Source organism: Oxyura jamaicensis, chromosome 5 (genome assembly GCF_011077185.1).
Source record: "Oxyura jamaicensis isolate SHBP4307 breed ruddy duck chromosome 5, BPBGC_Ojam_1.0, whole genome shotgun sequence".
In the NCBI taxonomy this organism is placed as follows: domain Eukaryota; kingdom Metazoa; phylum Chordata; class Aves; order Anseriformes; family Anatidae; genus Oxyura; species Oxyura jamaicensis.
The window spans coordinates 19945401-19964140 of NC_048897.1; the positions used below are offsets into that span (position 1 = coordinate 19945401).

At 47.1% G+C, this 18740-nt stretch overlaps 1 protein-coding gene across 5 annotated transcripts in view; it reads left to right on the forward strand.

Moving 5' to 3' along the window:
* Positions 1–18740, forward strand: part of RGS6 (regulator of G protein signaling 6) — a 270640-nt gene that overhangs the window by 225131 nt on the left and 26769 nt on the right. For all 5 annotated transcript variants that reach the window (XM_035329204.1, XM_035329203.1, XM_035329205.1 and 2 more), the window contains one exon: positions 12542–12631. In XM_035329204.1, the coding sequence (XP_035185095.1) occupies positions 12542–12631 (90 nt within the window). The remainder of the gene's footprint in view (positions 1–12541; positions 12632–18740) is intronic.

An 18740-nucleotide genomic window follows, 5' to 3' on the forward strand; every position in this document is an offset into this window, starting at 1 on the left:
AAAGCTGAGAAGCACAGGAGTATAAAGACATTCTGGCTAAAGATGTTGTGGGTTTTTGATTTTGTTTTTGTTTTTGCTTTGCAGTTGTAGTGAACTAGAACTCCTGCAAATTTACATTACCTGAAAAAAATGGTAAAATGCAGACTAAAGAAGATAGGTGAATAATGGGGGAATTGATTAAATAGGTAAGCAGAAGTACTGAGAATAAGATGGATGTTTAGGCAATGAGTATTTAATCAGAAGAAGACACTGAGGATTTAGGCTTGAACCTATCTGTTCACAATGTAATTGCCGTTCAAAGGGGAGTTGATGAAATCACGCCAGAGCTCTCGCAGTTCGACTGCAATTTTAGCTCCTTGGGTTAATTTTATTTCAGAGGATTTTTATGCTGACTGATGTCTTCAACTCATCTCTTCGGGTTCATGGAAACACAAATACAAAGCAAAGATAGACCTTCAGGCCCAGCTGTGATTGTCTCAGAGACAGTGTCTGCCATGATAGGATAGCTGGTGAATGTGGAAGGTGAGCCCGGTTCACCTGCTTGTGCATCGCAGTGGACTCTGGTAGCTCCACAAAGGCCAAGCAAGATGTTTCTGATTGCTTGACTGGCTATCTAAGGCTAACAAAAGCAGAGACAAAACGGACAGTGCCAAATTTCCTAGTGCACGTCCTCTTCATGGCAGCCCATGTAGGTCCTCCTGAGGTTCTCAGGTGTCCTCCTGGTGTGTCCCCCAGGTCAGCCCCACTGCCTCGAGGACTGTTGTCTCACGAGTCTGCAGCTGATGGTCGCCCAGCTGCCTTATCTCGGCACGCTGGCACCAGGAGGCCATGAGAGCTTGCACTCATCCCACATTCCTAGGGGTTCAACCAGACACAACCAGTCAAAACAACCCTCTGTGGGAGGGAAAATATGAGTGTTGTCCCTGTCCTGTGTAGCTTTTAGCAAAAAGAGGAAAACAACACAAATGTCCTTGTGAATAAAGGACAAGAAAAATTAGTTTACCAAACAGCACATTCCTTAAATGCCTGCAACTCTGAGACACTAAGACTAAGAGGAAAGAAAAGGGTTGGCTTTTCCTGAGAAAGGAAATTGCAGCTCCTGCAGTGGAAAAATAGGACAAAGTGATGTTGCACCGTAGCCCTTACACTGACCTGGGAGACCCACAAAATGCCAGTCGTATATAAAAAGGATTGAGAACAAACACACTCAGAAGGGGAATGTGCAGCAGAGCACAGTATTTTTCAGGCTAGTGACTGCCTTATAGCTCTAAGTTGAAAGCAAAGCAAAGCATCATCTGTTATCAGGTGTTTAACAGTCTACAAGGATGGGCTGCTTTGCACAACCTTGGCTCCCAGCCCCAGAGAGCTCTCCCAGATGCTGTACATCCATGAAGGCCAACACAGAAGGCAGTAGAGATAAATCTGGTAAGACAACCTGAAGGAAATGGGGAGAAAGGGGGCTCCTGACAAACATGCCTCTTTCTTGAAATCTCTTCATCCTAAGGCCACTCAAGCTCTGAAGGCAAATGGTGTCTATGGTCAAAAAAATGACCCTGAAAATCACAGCAGCACGCGTTTTGCCATTTCCCCATCTCAGGGTATGAGATTTGCCCTGTTTAGTGTCCCTTACTGCTGCTGTTGTGCTCTGCAGCCCTGTACTGCTCTGCTTGTCCAGAGCCACCTTCGCCTGCTGGCCTCGCCAGCCCCCTGCCCCCTCAAGCTGTGCCAGCCCCCCAGGCCACCCCGCTCCACATGCACCCCTCATACTGCAGCAGCACAGCTCTTGCTGCTGAGCTACCTGAGGCACCTTCTGTCGTTTTGGTGCTGGGCCCCTCCAGAGGAGAGCCTAGTAATTGAGCTGATTATTTTCTGCTCTTAAACAACTGTCCACTGAGTAAAATATTATGATTATCAAGCCATTTTCACTTGGGAGTGAAGCAGCTTTTAATACATGGGGCACCGTCGGGAAAGGTCAGTTCAATTAAACAGTGAACTACTTAGCAGGACTGGAGCTCCTCAGGGAGTTACCAGCATCGCTGTACAACCCATGTGGGGACCTGCAATATGAAGCAGGCACAGCCTGCTTTGGAAAGTAAACAGGCTCAGCTCCATCCAAATGGCCTCCTTTGGCTGATGGAGCTGCTGACAGACCAACTAATTCATCTTCAACATGGAAAACCAGAGAGGTACAATGATTACAGCTTATCTGCACCACATATTAATTTTTTAACAGTTTTTCCTCCCCTCCTCCCCTCTCCTGAAATGTCTTCCTGCTTGTAGAAAGTCTTTAATCCCTGCCTCAGTCCCATCAGTCCCGTAGGCCTTGGTACTGTGAGCTAGTATTGCAAGGATGTATCGTGTTGCCCAATGCTGATGTTTGCTTGTAGGGGCATCACACCCGGCATACTAGAATAAGGTAAGTCACGTAGTTGTCTTTGCAATAATTTTTCTACTCGCTTTGTTTATTTTTATTCTTCAATAAATGAAATAATGTTTTAGATTGATGTTCCTTTACCCGAACTGATCAGCTATGTTTTCTGTGAAAATGATTCAGGGAAATTCAGTTCTAATCCAGGCTCAGTTAGGGATTTTGACTGTACTGTGCAGATCCTTGGCTAATTCCAGAGCAGATTTAGACCATAATGCCAAATTCTGAGCTGTGCAAACCAGAAATGTACCTGGCCCAGATCTGGGCCCAGTGTGTGCTCTCAGCATCCCCAGGTGCTGGTCTGGTTGCCCTGAGCTGTAACAGGTCGATGAGCCCTTGCAGGATTTGTCAGCAGTCAGTCCTCAGGTTTCATTCTGGTCTTACCAAGGCGCTGTGAGTGTTGATGTGAGGTGACAGGACGCTTGAATTTAAAAACGAACTCCAAGTGAGAGCAAGGATCTCTTGGAAGTGGAATGTCATTTTCTAAGAAGGCAAAATGAGAGGTGACCTTTCTACCACCGACTTAGGTTTTTTTTCAAGCATGTACAGGATGTAAAAGCAAGTATATAGAGGCACATGCATGGTGCCTACTCACTGAGCATACAGAACTCCTTTTGTAGGTCTTGAGCAAATGCACAGCATGGAAAGAAATTATGCAAATAATCATTCATTGTGTGCATCTGTATTACCTTTTGTGTAAGAACTTGGAGAAGCATCAGTGGTATTTTCTTGAGGTTTCACCTAGTCACTCTGGTTGCCTGCATGTCTGTAAAGAAAGGTGTCTCAGGACGGAAAGCTGAGGTAGCACCAAGCAGCTCTGGTTGGCACTAAGGCAGCCAGAAGGGGCTGTGGGGCAGACTCAGGTGTCCTGCCTTGAAGGGTGTCTCGAGTTCAGCTGAGCCAGTGCTGCTCAGTGATCTGGTGCTTGTGCTGCAGGGAATTGAAAGGGCTGCAGCGGGGTGTGCACAAAGCTGCAGTGCGATCAGGTGTCCTGGCTGAGGGACAGGGCCTGGCAGCCAAGGTGTGGGGACACACGGGCAGTTCTGTGCCTCTCTGTGAGCTGATAGCTTTGCACGATGCTCATTCACGAGTCCCAGTAAGATGACTTTCACGTGAGTCTTGCACTGGGTTGTGCTACCATGCACTAGTCCTCTGCTCTGGAGAGCAGACCGCTTTGTGGCTTAATTTGGCCTTTTGCCCTCATCTGTGCTGTATTAAGACTGTGAGTCCCAGGGCTTGGTGTGTGCTTGGGGCTGAGGCCTCAGCAGCCAGAGTGTCACTGTTGCTGCTCGTTTGTCACACGTACAAACAAAAATGCAAGTTCTTTTATTTGTGGATTTCCCACAACAACCTACAACGAAACTGAATCTGAAACAAAGAGCCCCACAAGTACACCCATAAGAGCAATTAGGTGCCTGCAACAAAAATAGGAAAACGATTGTGGAGGGTTATGCTGGTGTGCCTGGCGCTGCACAAAGCAGGAAATAAGACTCAAAGCAGAGGTCAATGTAAGAGCAGATATTCAGTGTTCCTACTTTACTGAGACTTTTTCCTAAATGTGTATACACACCATGCATCGGGAAGTACCTCTTTTATCCTTTCCTTTCATTTTCATTTGTGCTTTAGTGGTCATGTGGTATGAAAAAGATGTCCTAACATGCAGCCTTTGTCAGACATCTCCTAACACCAAAGATTACCTTTAAATGGATGCCATGGGAAAGCCTCTAGCTCGCTTAAAATTGTATTCAGCACTCAGACTCTGGTTCTCTGGGACCCCTGTTCCATTAATGTGCACTGTGCTTCTGGACTGCAAGAAATGAGCATTTCTTGCAGAGCAAGGGAATTTCCTGCTCGTGTGAGAGCCAGGAAGTAGCCAACACGATTCTGCTTCTCTCAGGCAGTGAGCAAAATGCTTGCAAATGCATCCCTCTCTACCGGCGAAGCGACAAGTCCAGTTATTGTGCACAATGGTTGAGAAGCCCTACGGATAGCTCAGTTCCACAGCTGCCAAACCCATGTGCTGCAGGAACACCACAGTCTCTAATTTTTCTAAGGCTTGTTATCTCTAAGTGTTAGTCCTTCTAATTAAAAAAAAAAAAAAAAAAAAATCCCTGGGGAGACTTATCAGCAGTGCATTTCACATCTCCCCTTCTCAGACCACAGCAGGTATGGATGGAGTTAATTGGCAAACAGATGCAAGGTTTTGGTATGCATTTGTAGCACGGACAAAGAGCTTGAGATCAATCACTTAAAGGCTTCTCCAAGATGATACAATAGCAGCTACCCTACAGACAAAATGTTTGTGAGACTTGGAGGCTGGTTTTGTGTCCAGGATGTATTCTCTGTGTCACCAGGGCTGGTCATACCTACCTCAGCATCACCACCTTTGCTCAGAAGCTGGATGCTGCTTGTTTCTGTAAAGCTGCATCCTGCTGTCACCATCTCCTAGCGGACAGAGATGGTCTCAGTTTAATTTCTGTTGTGGCAGAGATGCTGCATATTCCTGCCCAGGGCAGAAGTCAACTTTTTAGTGGCATTTTCCCCAGAGGAATCAGAAAGGGGAAGCTGCAAACAGCTTTGCAAATGTCTTGGCCAAAAAGTTGAGTAGTTTTGTCTCATGGCTGTACTGTGACATGTACAGGAGTACAAAAAGCCATCTTTGTTGCTGTATCTTCTCGATCCTGTATTGTTTGGAAAAGAGATGCCAATCTTCCAAATGTTACATGAGCTTGCTCCCTCCTCCCAGGCAAAACCTGTTCACTTGGGCGTTTTGCCAGTAGCCAGGATTTGGCCCACATTGTGAGAATCAGCCTCTTAGCCACGATCACTGTTCGCAAAACCTAAAGCTGCTCATATGGTGTTAGGCTCCCGACAGCCCGCTCTGGTCTCCCAGGATAGCCCTTGCTATATTTAGGACTAAATCCTCCTGCAGTACCAAGCTGACCCCTAAACCGCGCAGCGTTCAGCAGGGCTTTGCCTCTGTAGTCTTCTGCAGTGTGTCTGCTGCCACCCCCCCGGCAGCTCTGCAGTCCCGTTGGTACCTCCAAAGGTATGAAGCAAACCACTTGTCTCAGCCATTTCTGGAGGAGCCAGGGCTAAATTGATGTGTTACTTTTATCAAAGCATTTTCACACGAGAGATTTACATTAGGTTTCCAACTCTGTATCTACAGGGCTAAACAAAGGATTTCTGTGTATTACTCAAAATGAGCTCTCATTGCTTACAGTGATTTCTCCTGCTAAAGCTCTTTCTTACGTTACTGTGCCTTCAGCCTGGTGTAATTTCATTTGTGGTCTGAAAAGAGGTTTTATGCTTTTTAGTTTAGCAGGGAGGTTAGTCTATATTATGGTATAATTATTCATCTTTTTTTTTTCTGTAGTAGTAAAAACAACTTGGTTGAGTGTAAAGAAAATGCACCAGCTAAAACTGTGAGTGTAAATAATTTTGTCACTTAAATAACTCAAGAGTGGACCAAAAGATATTGCTCAAATTTTCCAGAGCAATTCACACTTAGGCCAAGACCCTTATGTGTCATTTACCAACCTGAAACATTCCTTTCCTAAACTATAAATCAGGCAAGTCCAGCACTCCAGCAGCAGCAAGAGCACTCGTTCCCCACTAGCCGTGCTAGGTGGCAGTACTGCTAGGTACCACTGGTTCATGCGGTCAGACAGCTCAAAAAAGGCAGTACAGCATCACTGGGAAGAGTAAAATCCTAAGCGCAGAGACCACATGAGCAGATGTAGAAGTGCTTTTAGTGGGGATTTGGAGACGTGAAGGGGAACTGGGGAAAAACCCCAGAGTTTCCCATCTCCTCCCCCCACTGTTTTTTTCCCACTGGGTTCAGTGAGGGTAACTATGAACATCTTTTCTCTGCTGGGTGCTGCATGCCTTGTGTCAGTGCTGCCTGCTACGAGCTGCCTTGAATTCCAATGTCAATATGGTAGGTTTTTTCCCACTTTCTCCAAAGGATGTTTTGGCACCAGCAGTTAGGGTGAATGGCAACTGATCATAATTCCTCCTAAGAGCTGTTTGGAAGTGGTACAGGTAACTGCTCCAGAGCAAGAGGTTGCTTTGCTTTGCTTTGCTTTGTTCTGCTTTGGCTTAGGCTTTTTGGAAGATCCTGGTGGTGCTGTGATGTGGTGTCCCAAGGATGGGCTGGGAAAAGTATGGCAGAGCAAATAGGGTACATCTCATCCAGCCCTTGGCTAGCGGGTTGTGCTGCATGCAGCACGTGTGCTGGTGCTGGGGCACAGGATTTAACCCGCCACAGATGTGTCTGTGTCAGGCAGAGGTGCTGGCCGGAAGGTGTTAGGCTGCTGCCAAGCCTAATTTGAGGTGCAGCAGTCACACTTTGCATGCTCAGGACAGCATCTCCTTGCTTTCTCCTTTGTGCATCCTCTGCATGCAGCGGAGGCATCCCTTTGGCAAACAACCCCAGGCAGGTCTCAGCTGGCATCTGCTGTTACCCTTCCAGTGAAGGCCACAAGGCATTCGCTGAGGCTCTGCTCTCTCATGTGTGAATTTGCAGAAAATTCTCCCCCAGTGCCCAGCACGAAGGTAGAACATTCATTATGGTTTGCTGTTGTTTGTTTGTTTAGTCTACTGCTTTACATTGCTTTGGGGCTTTTCTTTGAATGGATTTGTCTGATGTGCTGCAAATCTGCCTGGTAGCTGGCTTGAGGGCCAGCTGCTGTGTTTGCCTGCTTGCACTACAAAGAGGTCTCCAAAAAAACCCTGACTCGTTTAACAACAGGACTTGGTGGCAGGGTGAGGGATGTGCCAATCCAATCCAGAAGACGTGAGTGGGAGAGAGCAGCGAGGCAGTTCCTGACCAGTTTGTGAAGGGCAAAAGTGGGGCCTTGGGGCTTGAGTGAACCTCGACAGCTATCTGGCTGCAGTGTAATTCCCCTAGAATGGGCTAAAAATGTGCTAAATAAGAAGCTGGGTTTGAAAGAAGCAAAGAATTGGCTGTTTCCTCCTCTTCCCCCTCAACATCTAAAGCTTACAGCTGTGTTCAGGCACAAACAGGGAAAACTTTCTATCAGCAAGTTAAAATGTAAGGACTTGCTGGAATCCAGCTGGTGTGCACAGGGCGTGTTGTGCTTGGCCTTCACAACCCCCAAAATGTTTGAGACCTGTCACTGAATGACAGCGTGTAAGACAGAGGTGAGATTTGAAATGGAGATGTTTAACCACCAACACAGCTCTTGTCTCGTGCACGTTTCCTAGGAAAGAACCAAGATATTCGGCTGAATTGTTCATAACAGACAACAGGCGTCCTGAGGTCTGCCAGGTGCTTTGTGCGAGTCAGTTTGTGCTGATATTTTGTTGATCAGGTTTTTCCCACGTATTTCTTGGATCTTCCCAAGGTCCTGCTTGGCTGCCCCCCTGTCCTCCTCATGGTCACCGTGCTTTGACTGCAGAGGGGGAGAGCCCTGGGATCACGTTGCAGCACGTTGATTTGAAGCAGGTGCAGCTTTGAGATGGTTTCTGCTATCTCAGCCACCTCCCACATTCCCGTCTGGATTGCAAACTTTCTTCTTTTTTTTCTTTTTTTATCCCCCCTCCCCTCCCATTCCCCTTTTGTCAAGAAAATTTACAGAGCTTGTCCTTCATCTCCTTCCAAACATAGGGCTTGTGAATGGAAACAAACCAAGAGATGCTGGAGCTTATCTGGGTTTATTTCCCTGTGCTTCAGCTGGAGCTGAGGTGGGATTTCTTCTTGGTTCTACTTAAAACAGTAGAAAATAAATTTGCTGTGCTTTACCTTTATGGCTCCTTTGTTTTCTAAATCACAGAAGTGGCAGCCTTTTCCCCTTTAAAATTTGCTGTTTGTCCTCCTTTATATCCTGTGGTGGTGATGGCAAGTGGGACGGCTGTGTTCTCTGAAGTGTAGCTCCCATTGTACAAGGCCAGAGAGCAGCTCTGGTGCAGCTGCACAGCCCTCAGCCCCTGTGCCTGCTTCTTCCCCCCGCAGACAAGATGTGATTCAGGTGCAGGAGGCACCAGATGGCTCTGCCTGTTTCTAATGAGGAGATGCACACAGAACCCATCGCCCCTGGCACCTTGGCTCAGGACCTGGGAAGCACCACTGAGAGCTGGCAGGGCTGCAGGGGAGAGCAATGGGGTGTGTGGGGCCTGGGGACTCCTGGACCAGTCTTGAAAGATTTTTTTTTTCCACCCTTTAATGGGTTTTAAAAGCAGGGTGCTACCTTGTTTAATGGCTTAATAGATCAGTTAGACAATTTTCATTAGAAGATTTTATGTATCTTTTTAATTTCAGCCTGACTCCCTGAAGGAGGGCTGTCTGAAGGCTAGAGCAGGGAGCCGGGACTCTGAGCCCTGGGAAGTGGTACCCAGAAATGGCTGGGAGATGCTGTGCTTCCGAGGTGAAATGCTTCTCCTTCTGCTGTGCACATGTGGCGTAGCCGTTTCCCATGGCACTCACAAAGAAATGTCAGAGCGATAATTCTGGCCAGACTGCTTGCAGTGCAACAGACTGCGATGTCCAGAGCTGCAGCTGCGTTGTTAAAAATTACACAAATAGTCAATTTGCTTTGTGTACTCAGGGAGTCAATAATAATGAGCTCATTCCCCTATAATAAGCAAGTTTATAAAATGCAGAGTTCTCTCAGCATAAGGATAGGAAGGCTGACGTTTCTTGCCAGCAGCCGCAGGTATGTCATGGAGCATGCATGCATATCAAGTGCAGTCTTTGGAAATGCTGGCTGCAGTCTTTGGTGAAGTGATGCTCCCTCTTCACCATGTGATAAAATGAAGAAACAAAAGCAGCTGCTCAGTAAATTAGGAAGTGAGAGACCAGCGGGTTGCAATGGTCCCAAGTGAGTTAAAAATCTGTGATGCATGGGGACAAGCCAATTCGCAAAAGTTGCACAGAGCAGCTAAATCCGTGCGCGCACCTCTGCTAATGTGCCCGTTGCTCAGGCTGTCTCAAAAGATTATTCTCAGTTGCTAGACCTCTGGTGGCTTTCAGTGCATTAAAGAAATGAGGAGCTGCTCAGTGCTAGCTGTAAATTCTTGGAACATTGGAGTTGGAAGGCGCCCACAAGGATCATCCTAGATCCATCACCTCCTAGGAAGTTTTGTATTCCAGGAGGTATACCAGAAAACAGCTTGCTGATGAAGAATAGAGGAAGGATAAAGATGTAAACCAATGTCCCAGCCAGTAGGGTTTCCCTGTCCTGCAGCGAGGCTGGCTGTGTGGCAGCTGGACGCGTACTGCAGCCCCAGTTTCAGCAGGAACCTTCGTGGTGCAGTCTCAGCGGGGAGCTGGGCTGCAGCAGTGTAAGCTGTCCTTTGCTGTTGCTTATTGGAAAGCAATCTTTGCTGACCTGAGCAAGTGGCTCAGATTTCCACTAGGTGCTTCAGAAATGCAGTGCCATAAATTAAATGATCGGTGCCTCATTTGTGCCTCCAGTCCAGAGCTTCTCAAAGGAAGCCCTTTGAATTCTTGCGATTATGCAGGAAAGTTTGCATCTTAAGCTATACATGTCCCTTCCTTCCCCTGTGCCTGGCCTTCTTTCTTCCTTAGCATTCAAAGCCTAGGAATAGCTATTCCCCGTTTGATTATATCATTGCTGAACGGCTGAAAGGTAGCAGTGCTGCTCAGCAGTTCCAAGATGTGAAAAGCAGAGAAAATCCTTCATAGCAGTTACTTAGGGATGTGGTGTGCAATACTCCTCTTCTTCATGGAGTGGCCTCACCTAAGAAGTTGGCTTGTGGTTTATTTCATCTCAGGATCAAAGTAATTTTTCCCCCTTCCAAGAGTCAGTTACCGAGTTTATACTGTTTTAAGGTCAAGTACACGAAGGCATCTTGACGTGAGTAAGAATGATGGGTTTTACTGGCATGCCGGTGGGTTATATGGCCAGCAGTCTCTGTTCCACTGTGTTCCTCTTTACATGAAAGCAGCTAATGTGATCTGCCTGGGCAAAAATGAAAAGTGAATGTTATTTTCAAAAAATATTATCCCTGCCTTTCAGAGCAGCCCCAGTTGTCTGACCACAGGTAAAGAAACCACTAGGAGTTCAAAGGTAGTCAAAAATGTAATCACCTTTATATCAAAATATCAGTCAAAATATCCCTATCACCCACTGCCACATCTCAGCCCCGCAGCACCTTCCTCCCCACTTCAGCACCCCATCCCGCCAGCACCCTGCACGTACAGGGTGCAGTGAGGGAGGATCACCAGGAGGAGGAAGGCTCTGGAGACCCTTCCAGCCCTTCCTCCTGATGCAGCTGCAAGGTGGCTGCCCCAGTTACTCATCAACCACCCATGGTCTTGGAGGAGGAAGGAAAAAGCCTTTTAGGTATGCAGTTAGGTGGTGAGGTTTATTTCCAATTAATGATGAAGAACTTATTAGCAGGAGATGGAGTCTCCTTCAGAGATTTAAGAGGTAACAGTACAGCTGAGCTGTTTGCACTGTGGCTGGGTTTACATCAACTGAATGCTGAGTTTCTACTATGTGGAGTGCTTGAGAGAGAGCTGATGCTGAAAATCCTTACTCATACCAGAGAAATACAAACCTGTTACTGACCATATCCGCGGTTTGCATTATTTTCCCTGTCCTTGTCTCAGCTTCTGCTTTGCTCATTCTGTGCTGGTAGGTGTGGAGCTGTGCCCTCCCTTCTGTTTGTTTTTTTGCAGTGAGAAGGGGTCGTGTTTGCTAAACGACTTTATACAAGCATTTCTCTGACAAAATCTTGTGCTATCCTTCAGATAGTTTCACAGAAATGAGGATTTGACAGATCTGAAAGCAAACGTGGAAATTAACCAGTAAAAACTGTCCCACACCAGGCTGTAGCTCAAAGGATACATTTTACTCTGAATCTGAGTAACACCAGTGGCAGTTTTGCCTGTCTTAGGACTGACTATACACTGAATAGTGCAAGAAAGCTGAATTAAGCAGTTCTTCTGTGTACAGACAGGTCATCGCTAATCGCCCGTGATGGGGACAATAAGGGAATTCTGCCTGGCTTATTAACGCTGTGAAATAAGCTTTGTGACTTGAGTCTGGTTTGCCTCTTGCAAAGTTCCATCTGCAATGTCTGTAGGGCAGGAGAGAATATTTCATGTTGTATAAATCAGTATAGGTAAAACAACTCATTAACTCTATTAAAGTGCTTCCATGGGCAAAGTCTAAGAGAAATGCCCAAAGTGCCTGTTTTTCTTTTGTATTCCCTTAGTGTGCTCTCAGTCTTTCTTTGGCCAAAGTATTGTGATTTGATTTTCTTGATGTTTGGACTAAAATCTATTTACAAATCCAGGGACAATTAGAAGAGCTGACTCTAATATGGGATTTTCATCAGGCAAGTGAAACTAAGCAAGGCAAACGGAAAAGAGTAGGCATGAAGTTGGGCTGCAGTGAAACACCCCCTGTAAGACAGAAGATGCACACCGTAGGTGCTGTACTCTCAGAGCAAACTGTTGACAGCAGTTTGACTCAGTAGGAGAAAACAGACCCTGTGGTGGTGAGGGACTCATCTGATGTAACTTCATGCACATGATGCAGACATTCACGTCTGAGCTAGGCCTATAAACATGTATAGTCAGCTAGAGATAGAGGCTTTTTCAGGACATGAACAATTTGGCTTATTTTGAGTGTCTGTCTTAAGTGGAGGTGAAATGTGTCTGAGTATCAGTTCCCCTCCGTGAACTATAAGGGGAGTGCTGGGTGATAGTGCAAGTATCTATGAGTGGTAAAATGCAACCCAATCTATGGGGCAAATTTTGACATTTATTTCTTCTGTCTTGAGCTATCCCAGTAGTTTCAGTCTGGCTGGACACCTCTTTATAATCTGGGGACTGGTGAGAGTTGTAGTCACACTGATTGCTGAATAATGTGTGCCAGCCTTTTGGGGTGAGGGCCATCTTTGTGCTTTGTGTTTATGCAGCCCCAAGCACAGCAGGGTCCTGCCCCAGGATGGACCTCCTGTACACCGCCACAACGCGCATAATCAATAATAGCAGACTTAATTAGAACTTTGATCAGTCTCTCTTCCTTCTAATTCATTGTGTTTTAAATCCCTGTGATGTCTAAATGAGGTTTGATAACAATTCTCTGTCTCTCATTTCCTCCCGTCCCACAGGAGCACATTTACAAGCTGATGAAGAGTGACAGCTACGCGCGCTTCCTCCGTTCGAACGCTTACCAGGACTTATTGCTGGCAAAGAAGAAGGTATCTGTTGGAAAGGACATGCTTGCATCTCTTTGCACGTCTTGATTCTCGCCTGCTGCTTGCTGCTGTAGTGTGAAAATGAAAATATTGTCTCTTCTTTTAGATTTTATTTAAGAAAGCAAAAAGAACTTTTGTTTTCCTCACCAGGGGCACAGGGTATGGCATCCATATGCACAGCCTCAACATATGTTTTTGAGAAAATATGATGACCTATGATTAAAAAAAAAAAAAAATGTGTTTGTCTTGCACAGCTGTTTCCCAAACGCAGTGCAGGCAATTAAAACTGCATTGCCTCTTCCTCGTGACAAAGATGGTGTCTGGTACGAGAAGCGGAACCCACCAATCTATTAATTGAGAATTTCACCTCTTCTGGTTTTCACCTCCTCAGCCTCACCGTGTGATCTTCCCTTTGGATGCCTTACCTCTAGACCTCCCTGTAGTGATTTCCATTCTTCTTTTCTCCCTTTCACTTGCTCTTGGCACCCAAGAGATGTTTCCTTTTCCTTGGAGACAAGAAGTAATTGCAACCCATACAGTAATCAAGACTTTCAGCCACATTTTTTCATGGGAGAACTGGGTTTGAGCTCCTCAGCTTTTCTGGTGCCTGCATGTGCTCCGCCAGCACCGCCTTTCTGCCAGGACTCCCAGTGCAGGGTAGCAGAGGAGCGGTCACCTAGATTTGTGGCAGCTCCTACCCATGTGTCTGTCCTTTCTGAAGGCTGGGAGGTAAGCTGCTGCTCTCTGCATTGTTGGCTGTGTTCAAATGCTTCCTGCACCTCCTGACTTCCATAAATCTGAGTGTCCGTGTGTGCATGTGCGTGCATGTGCATGCATGTACATGTGTATATGTCTCTCTTACGTTTGATTTCCAGGACCACTCATAAGCTGGCGCCTGCAGCCTGAGTGTGGGGTTTTCCATCACCATCTTCCCTGCTGTTATTCTGCTGCATTCTCTGTGTGCTGCCAAATTACATTTCATTGGCACAATACGATGAAATCCCAATGATATTTTTGTCCTGATTGTCACTGTGTGTCCTAAAACCAGGCGTATTGTGACAAAAGGAGACAAACCCCTCTGTTCGCTACACCTGGGACTGCAGGCAGGTGGATTAGGGAAGGTAACGGAGGGCAGCAGTCAGCCGTGTTTCAAAACGTCTGATTTGAGACAGCATAGAGCAGTGCTGCTTACGTTTGAAAAGGTTAGACCTGACTTAGAGTTCAGAGGCTGTGGGGAAAGAAGGAAGTGCAAGGCAAAGTCTTCTGATGGTATAAAGCATAAAAACCTTTGCCTTCCTCTGCGCCTACAAGCTTACATCGTGCCATCCCCATCCTCCCCCCAAATCTCTGTTGAACACGTGAGGGTTCACACGCTTCAAAGCAGGAGAGTTTTCTCCTCACAGCTGAGCCCATTCATACCAGAGGCTTTTTTTGCAGTCCTTGTCTGCTGTCAGATCAAGCCCTGGATGTGTCAGCGTGACATCCTCATCCCCCTGCAAAACGCTGGAGGAGCAGGACTTGGTGTCATGTTAACACAGCCATGAAAGTAAGAATCAAGTTTCGTTTAGAAAGATGTATGTGTGCACAAGTAAACATAGCAAAGCACAAAAAAGCCAGTATTAGATCGGTGTGGGTGTGTTGTGCACCAACTTCACATGATGCAGGAGGTGGACCGATGTTACTCTAGAATCTGTCCAGCTCTTTGCAATCATGCTGTGTTGTGTTGAGCACATGAACATTTCTGAAGCAGCATAGGTACAGAGATGCTATCAGAACGTGAAGTTTCTATACGCTGAACTACGTGGTAAGATCTTTAGTGCTTTTGGTGTGTGTTTGAGAGGCATCTCTTTAAAGTTCTTCTAAGTATCTGGAAAGGAGAAGGAAGGAAAGAGGAAACACAGCAGGCTATCAGAGCCTGCAAGGGTGGAGGATTTTGTTTAGGGCCTACACACAAAGTCCTGGATTCACTGATGCAAGTAGATATTTAATGTAGTTGTTTAAGACTTGGTGAGTACATCCCTCTGGGGCATATGTCTTGCCCCACAAATATTATCCTAACACTGCCTGTATGCAACACCAATATGGCATAGCCTTAATTTTATTATTAAAAGTAAGTAAGTTTATTGAAAGAACAGCATTGTGGACTTTGGCTAAAAGAGCTGCTTGCACAAAGCAAATGAATGTCTCTGTAGCTTGATATTCATCCACAAATATTTCATAGGTAAGTTGGCATCAGCTTTTTCATAGGTATCAGTTGGCATCTTTAGTCCTTTAGCTCGAGAGCTGGGTTGTGGCAAGCTGCGAGGGCAGGCCAAAGGAAAAGGTTGGCTGTGTGGCTAAAGCACAGGACCAAGAGCCACAGAATCCATGCACTTCCCCTGGTTCCCCCATGTACTTTCTTGTGTGGTCTTGGGGAAAAGAAAGTTCAGCTTTGCTCTGCCTCATATTCTTTTCTCTGTCAAATGGGAAGAATAAGAGTGACCTGCTCAGCGGAGACATTGCAAGGCACTAATGAATTAATGCCTCAAAAGATTCTTGACATTGTTGAGATGTGGAGTTTGGAAGGAACTATAAGTTCTGCATCATACAATAACTGCACATGTGGGAGCTTCCACTCCCTGCTCTGGGAGTGCAGTAATGAAGGGAAGAGAAAGAGGAAAAGTTGTGGGTCAGGACTCAGATACAATGACAGAATTATGAGAAGGACCAGGGAGGATAAAAGGAACACATTGTTGACACCACTGATGCAAGACAGTGGAGGACATAGGCTGTGTACAGACCAGGCATACATACTTTGTTATTCCATTTTATTTTATTTTTTTCCCCTTCGTTCTTCACAGTGTCGTTATTACAAACAACCACAATACCATTGGCCTCAGTCCTGCAGATTCATGGTGCTCAGCAGGGAGCATAGATTGGCCTCCAGCACGGGCGTGATTGGAAGCAGTGTGCTGGAGAGGAGAAGAGCTGGGTGTAACTCCCTGCCTCACACAGAAGCCTTCCTCCCCTGCCAGGAGGGAGCTGAGGGGGACGAGGGAGGAAGGGCCGATAGCCTGGCCTGACCTGTGCTCGCTGCCTCCGTGCCAGCCTCCCTCTGCAGCAAGGCAGAAGGCAGGGGGCTGCTGGAAGCAGCCAGCTCCATAGCCAAGGGCTGGATGGTGCCAAGATCCCTAGCCAACTCCTTGCCTTTTTTTTGTGTATCTGAACATCATGCCCCACTTGTGCTGGCAAGAGTCAAGCATTACCCTGCTCCTGTTTCTGCTGAGAGCACGCAATGCAGACTGCCTCGCAGCAGGTAATAACCTCCACACCGCCCCTGCCCTCCTCCGTGCTACCCAAAGTGGTGGCTGAATGTCCTGAGATGGCAGCGAGCCTCGTGCAGGAGCATGTGTTATGACAAACCTCCTCGCTCAGGCCAACGAGTTTGGGCTGGGCAGTTTGGACACAGAGCAGGGATTTATCCCCTGAGCAAAGGGCAGCGTAGGTTCATTAGTGTGTCTTGGAAGGTGCACAGGGGCTTCGTTAACAGTGAAGGACAGCCAGATGTGCTCTGCAAGGTGCTTGAGGAGAAGGGAGACAGGGCACTAAGGGACATGACTTAGTGATGTGACTCTGCAGATCAGGCTGGCGGTTGGCCTTCATGGTCTTGAAGGTCTTTTCCAACCTAGATGATTCTCTGATTCTGTGAAAGGAGCAGAAAAGACCTCGAGCTGCTTTCTATTACCGTGCATGAAAGCAAGGTGAAGTGATGATGCTGGTGGGCATCCATGTTAGCTACCACCTGACTGCCAGCTTGAGCAGTAACTGAGCTGTCACGGCTCCGGTGTTCCTATCAGCCTGGCACGGGGAGGCTTCCCGCAGGCAGGAGAGCATCCCAGAAGGGCTACAAAGTCCCGGGAGTGAGCCCCGTCGCACCAGGGGAAGCACAGGTTGGTATTTGCTTGGCTTGGTGTGTTACTTTCCTCACCAGCTGGCTCGGGTCCTGTGTTCATGAACACAGAGCAGATGCAAGCAGCTGTTCCAGCCATTTGGTAGCATTATCCATGCCCTTCACTTCCTCACGTTGGACAGGCATAAATAGCTGCCTGAGAAGCTGGGGACCTGCTTCTCGCTTTCTCCTGAGACGGTGTCAGGGAAGTGATTATCCTTCATTTCCATGCAGCACCACCCCTCTGCAATGCACATTTTTCCCCTTCAATAGCCAACAAAGTGAATCCTGGGAGGGAAGGAGGGATTTCCGCAGACCTACAGCTCAGAAGACCAAGCTCTTGGATGTATTTTCTTACCCCTTTTCAAATTCCTGTGAAAAAAAAAAAAAAAAAAAAAAAAGAAAAAGTGTCAGCAAGGCAATGGCTAGGAGCTTTGTGCAGTGAGGAGCAGGCTCCATTTTTCAGCACATGCTTTTTGAAGCACCGTTTTTATCCAGACCCTCTGTCCTGAGTGCTCTGTATTGTCCATTTAGCTTCCTACTGCAGATTCTGTCCCATCAGGGCACACATGGCCAGTTTGATTCAGCGACAGGACTTGGTTTGAATGTTATAAAGATGCTGAGCAATTTTCTCCTAATTACTTTTAGTAATCAGTGTCAGCTGGTTTTCATAAGATTTTCTACTTACGCTGCCCTGTGCCAGCAGAATCTGCACAAAGGAACTTAAAATTGGGATGGTTGGATAAATAATTAATCGTGGAAAAAGGAAAACTCGGAGGAGATGGTCAATAATTAGTGAATGGCTAATTAGCAAGATCTGTTTTTCTGCACCTTCCTGGTCTGAGATGTTTTCATCTACAGTGGGGGTGGGGGTTTCATATTTTGCCTAAATACTCACGTCCTTTGTCATTAGCTAGTAGAGCTTGTTGGTGTGTTTGCTGGCGAGGATGGCCCCTTTCCTTTCTGCACTCACGAGGACTGCCTGACCTTGGCCGTGCATGTGTTTCTCTGCCTGGGCACTTTGCAGTCGCGGTGTGAGCTTGTGCTAACACTGCCATTGTGCTGCAGCTCCAGGGTCCGCAGCCTCATCAGCCACTTCCTGCACTGGACCCGAGATATGTTAACAGGGCTGAAAAACATCTGACTCGGTCTCTTTTCCTCTTTTTTTTTTTTTTTTCTCTTTTTTTTTTTTTTCTCTTTTTAGTTTATTTTTAAATTTCCTTCCCTGTGCTGGAGGGATGCAGGCAGGTAAAGCTGGGGAGCCTGCACCAACACCCACACCCAGTGCCAGGAAATCTGCTCATGCCAGCTCCTCCATCCACAGCCAGCCAGCCTCAGCTGCTTTTTATTTTATTAGAAAATGTCACGCTTTGACTCAGAGCTGGATGCTATGGCAATGGGTTTTCCACACGTTCAGCCGGTCCCAGCCTGCCGTCCCCATGCCAAAGGTGCGGGGTTGGTGCAGCCTGTGCTTGCAGGCACTGCTGTGGAACACCTCAGTGCTCTGGGGCAATCCACGCCTGCTTCTCCGCGCGTCTCCTCAGTTGTGGTAGGAAAACAGCCTCAGGTGTGGCCACCTGTACTGGACAAAGTCTTGGCACCCAGCAAGGTGCTCATCATCCTTGAAGACCACTGTCCTGTGTTACTGCTGGGTGGGAAGCTGCATCACCTTGCTGGCAGCAAAAGCAAAACCACTGAGTTTCAGCAGCAGGTGCAGGGGTGCAGCACAGACTGGCTTCATCGGCTTGCTCCCCTTTGTGCCCAGTGCACTCCAAAGCTCCACTTTAAAATGCTGTTGGGCTAGATGCCTGTTTTCCAGCCTGCAGCGATGTGATGTTGCAGTATGCAAGTGCCTTGGTCTGCCTGGGAGCCTAGCAGAGGCACTTCTGTCTAGGTGTTTCTTTTCCTGGGAGAAATTGTGCTCTGGTGGCAGCTGGGGTATGGTACTGCCTCCCCACCAGCCACAGAGCCTGCTTTGTCCCTTTATACGTGCCTTGGCTCTGTCCTCAGCATGAAGTGATGTCTGCCACACAGAGCTGATGTCAGGTCCCTATGGCCCCAGGGCCCTGACATGGGGCAGCCTGGAGGTGCTGCATCCACAGGGAAAGCCGAGCCTGATTGCGATAACAGCATTGCTAAAAGTGGTTGCCCTTGGTGCTTCCTCTAGCTCCCTGGCAGAGGTCT